Here is a 4,815-nt window from a genome sequence, read left to right as displayed (position 1 = left end):
ACAGACCCCAAACTTCTGACTCCAATACAGTGCCACCTCTGTGCAGGGCTCTGTTCCCCTGAAGCCTCTCTAGGGCTGGCCTCAAGTCAACAGACATCATGTGACCCAGCAAGTCAACAAAAAACAGGAGTTGGGACAAGTGAGGACCACTGGTGTCTGTTTTTAGTCTTATTTATATTGGGATTAAGGTAAGAAAAATAACAGAATGGCTGGGTTTCCTACCTCAAAAATATAAGTAAAATAAAAGTGCAGACAGTGAGGTGACAGGCCCATTAACCCACTCATCTGCTTCCTCCCGCAGGTGCTGTGGGCGCCTGTACTGTCTCTGTCACACAACCATGGTACCTAGAAGTGGACTACACTCACGAGGCCGTCACCATAAAGTGCACCTTCTCCGCAACCGGATGCCCTTCTGAGCAACCAACACGCCTGTGGTTTCGCTACGGGACTCAACAGCCTGAGAACCTGTGCTTGGACGGGTGCAAAAGTGAGGCAGACAAGTTCACAGTGAGGGAAGCCTTCATGGAAAACCAAGTTTCCCTCACTGTAAACAGAGTGACTGCAAACGACAGTGCAATTTACATCTGTGGAATAGCATTCCCCAGTGTGCCGGAAGCGAGAGCTAAGCAGACGGGAGGAGGGACCACACTGGTGGTAAGAGGTCAGTCAGCGAGGCTTTATTTCAGTGCATCACTGCATCTTGTTCAGGCCTGTAAAACCATTACCTCACTCACATGCAGAAATCAGGAGATAAATTTGCTATGTTAATACCCTAGCCAGTGAAGGGTGTGATCTGAGCACAAGTCACCGTGAGGTTTGGACTAAAGAACTACTCCAACTGGCTGGGTGTGGTGGTTCACACCTGTAATCCCAGCACTTTGGGAGGCTGAGGCAGGCAAAATCACTTGAGGTCGGGAGTTCAAGACCAGCCTAGTCAACATGGTAAAACCCCATCTCTACTCAAAATACAGAACTTAGCTGAGTGTGGTGGCATGCACCTGTAGTCCCAGCTACTTGGGAGGCTGAGGCAGGAGAATTGCTTGTAACCCAGGAGGCGAAGGCTGCAGTGAGCCGAGATCGCACTACTGCACTCCAGCCTGGGCGACAGAGCAAGACTCTGTCTCAGAAAAACAAAACCAAAGAACTACTCCAATCTATCTCGAACATCCACGAACACAAGTCAGTGATTTGCTGGGTGCTCTATTCTCTCTCCATAGTGGCAGCTAACCAGCCATGTTCATCCCTTTTGTATATCACAGTGACTTAGCATAAAGTACCATGTCCAAAGGGAAGCTTGTGGTGAGTAACTATCAGCTTTCTCAGGAACTAGTCTGGTAATGCACCACCTAGAACAAAGCACTAGAGAAGTGTAGAAGATCAATAAATTGGACCCAGAGAAACTATGCAACATGGAAAATAAGCACAGATTGGGAGGGATCCCTACTAAGGGATCCCTGACCCTTCCCATTCCGCCTGGTCATCAGTCTACTAAGGGATCCCTGACCCTTCCCATTCCGCCTGGTCATCAGTGAACGGAAAGTGATGACTCTTACTTCCTGAGATTTGATAAAACCCATGACAATTCCTCACCCGAGCAAGGCCATCAAACATAGCTAAATCCTATCAGTAATTTCACCAAGTCATTCCCTTGAGTAGACTGAGATTAAGAAATTTCCAAGAAAAAAAAAAAAAAAAGGGAATTTCAGAGAAAAAGCTTTACATGATTCTGAAAGAAAAAAGAGAACAGCAGCAATTCCTCACCTTATTGGGGTCTCTTCCCGTAGGAAGTACCCTGGTACGATGAGCACTGAGATTGTTAAAACATGAACTCAAAATCGACCAGCCCTTTGATTTCAAAATAGGACTCTGAGGAAGGTGAATCATCCAGTATTATAATCCCTGCTTTTAAACTACTAGGGTTCTAACGGGCTTTTGATATTCAAATGTCATTTAACCTTAGTTTATTCTCAGCTGTCAGCTAAATTATAAACAAGTTAAGGCACATAAAGCATTTTTAATAGTGCCCGACATATAGCAAATAATAAACGTTAGCTACTGATATGAGAACACACACAGCTTTAGAGATTGGTATGTCTCACTGCATTAGCCTTCTAATAACATGTTAGTCAAAAGGAAAAACGGCTTGTGAAAAGATGAAGATCTCAAAACTGCAAGGCTTATAGAAAGTGAAGTGAAAGTGAAAGGCAGAATTGAAAGTGTTAAGGCAGACATGGCAACTTCCTGTCTTTTCTACAGAGCTCCTAATTTAGCACTGAAGCTTTTTTATTTAAGTTATATAGATGCGGTTAATTTGTTAGTTTGAAAAATAAAAATGCATGCTGCATAAATTGCATTCACAGGATAAGCATCTGTGGGATTTTTTTTTTTTGAGACAAGAGTCTTGCTCTGTCGCCCAGGCTGGACTGCAGTGGCACGATCTCAGCTCACTGCAACCAACCTCCACCTTCCAGGTTCAAGTGATTCTCCTGCCTCAACCTCCTGAGTAGCTGGGATTACAGGCATGTGCCACCACGCCCAGCTAATTTTTGTATTTTTAGTAGAGATGGAGTTTCACCATGTTGGCCAGGCTGGTCTCAAACTCCTGACCTCAAGTGATCTGCCCGCCTCGGCCTCCCAAAGTGCTGGGATTACAGGCATGAGCAATCACGCCCAGCCTCCTCTATGGGATATTTAGTTGGAAAGCACAGGCTATTCAGACATTAAGTACAAATCTAATTGTATTTTGTACTCCAAATAGTCAGGTAATTGGAGACATGGCATGTTACTTAATCTCCTACCCAGAGCACAAGACAATTTCTGCAAGGACAGAGACATTCCGAATGTGAAAATGGATTCAATAACTCTTATTTCCAGAATTTTATCATAAAGAAAAGAAGAGCACATTCGGTAAAAGTGCCTGTCTTTCAAGCATGCAGTGAGCACTGCGCTCCTCAATGTATGGCCTTCCCAGGTTCTTTCACAGATGGACTCTTCAGCTATGTGTACCAGTTCCAAGGTTATAAATATCGTCCTTAACAAATACATGTGAAAGTATCTTAACCACATAGGCTGGCTCTTGATGATGCTGGTAAACCATTTCTACCAAAAGAGATTTTAGATGCCCCTGAACAAACTGTCTGGAAATGTTTATCTAACTTTGAATAATCCTTTATCTAAAAAGTGATGCTCAGCAATACGACAAATGGTTGGTTGAATTTTTTTAATTTTTAAAAACAAGTAACATTTTTGGTTTAACATATTTAAAGAACTGATGAACTGGCATTAACTATCACATACTTGAGTACCTTTTGAGGTCTAGTTTATGAATAGGCAAGCAGAGTAAGTTCACGTTTCACCTCTAACATGCTGTGTCAAGGATACTTTATACTAATGTATTTGAAAAAACAGGTTTTAATAGTGACTGTGTTTCTTTCTGTTTTTGTAATTAAGAAATTAAGCTGCTCAGCAAGGAACTGTGGAGCTTCCTGACAGCTCTTGTATCACTGCTCTCTGTCTATGTGACCGGTGTAGGCGTGGCCTTCATACTCCTCTCCAAAGTAAGTCAAATCTTCTTGCATGCAGTGTCCCTATATCCTTGAATATTATCAAAAGAAAAAATAATTTCCATCTCTCCGCAAGTTACGGGCCTCAGCAAGAGCTTCCTAATTAATATTTTCCTGTGCATCTGCAGGGAACACCACCTGCAGAAAACACCACCTGCAGAAGAGGTCTTTCGAAGAAGGCATCATACATTCTCATCACTGAAATTATTAGCCAGAGGACACAATTTGCAGTGTTTTCTCTTTAAAGCCCAGTAACATGGGATTAAGAAGAGAGCCATCCACTATGCTATCTTTCTGCTGTAGGGGTGAGGTGTGGGCAGGTGGAGGGTAAGATATTACTGTTATCTACGAAAGCTTTAAGAACAGTCTTGAAGAACAAAAATGGGTTGATGAAGAGACTAAAAGCCGCCTTAAAATCTTCAAAAAGGGCTAATGTTATTGAGAAAGAAAACCTTTTGGCTATGCGTATAAGAAGGGAGATATATACCATTATGTTAGGATTACTATAAATCCTACAATCAACATCAGTTTGTTCAATTAGTTTTTAATGGCATAAAAGCATCTCGGAAATGATGTAAAAATTATTAACTCTTATTGTATATCATTTAAATATTAAGTTAGTTTAATCTTATTAGGGCATGTGATACCTGCCGCCATTGTTATGAGTACATAAAATATTTCACAGACTTTCCTTCTCTTCTTGGCAGTCAAAATCCAAACCTCTAAGAAACAAAGAAATAAAAGAAGACTCACAAAAGGTACAGACCAACACTTGCAAAATATTTTTTAAATTGTGGCTGGTTGTAACTATTTCAAAACTGAAATATTTTTAGTTTTTAAATATTTAAATGTTAAGTTTAAACAGAGTATCAAGGTAATTTTCAACCATAGATACTGTTTCCTATTGTTGAGAAACTCAATGACAAAATAATCTCAAGGGGTAAACTGTGACTTAAATTGGACAGTTCTCAACCATAAATTCCATTTAAAGTTCTCAAATACAAAAGAGTTAACGGTAGGCATAGATGTGTTGGGGGAGGCAGTAGTTTTTGAGACCGGTGGCAATAAAGCAAGAAAAGTTCTGATGATGTGTAGTTATCATCGCTTATATTCCCAAAGGAGAGATTTTTTTTTCTCATTTGTCTTTATAGAAGAGTGTTCGGCGTATTTTTCAGGAAATTGCTCAAGAACTATACCATAAGAGACATGTGGAAACAAACCAACGATCTGTAAGTGTAAAATGTCAAAAAAA

The 4,815-nt window shown here is 40.9% G+C and overlaps 2 protein-coding genes across 2 annotated transcripts in view; one reads left to right on the top strand and one right to left on the bottom strand.

The window, feature by feature from the left end:
• The window catches only part of METTL9 (methyltransferase like 9), a 57,968-nt gene that overhangs the window by 14,117 nt on the left and 39,036 nt on the right, over positions 1-4,815 (bottom strand). The window lies entirely within an intron of this gene.
• IGSF6 (immunoglobulin superfamily, member 6) overlaps positions 1-4,815 on the top strand; it is a 17,205-nt gene that overhangs the window by 9,040 nt on the left and 3,350 nt on the right. The window contains exons 2-5 of the mRNA XM_011987922.1: positions 302-661; positions 3,451-3,557; positions 4,271-4,321; positions 4,715-4,792. Coding sequence (XP_011843312.1) covers positions 302-661; positions 3,451-3,557; positions 4,271-4,321; positions 4,715-4,792 — 596 coding nt within the window. The remainder of the gene's footprint in view (positions 1-301; positions 662-3,450; positions 3,558-4,270; positions 4,322-4,714; positions 4,793-4,815) is intronic.

Source organism: Mandrillus leucophaeus, unplaced genomic scaffold, assembly GCF_000951045.1.
Source record: "Mandrillus leucophaeus isolate KB7577 unplaced genomic scaffold, Mleu.le_1.0 Scaffold32, whole genome shotgun sequence".
Lineage (NCBI taxonomy): Eukaryota > Metazoa > Chordata > Mammalia > Primates > Cercopithecidae > Mandrillus > Mandrillus leucophaeus.
This window is presented reverse-complemented; position numbering and strand designations above follow the sequence as displayed.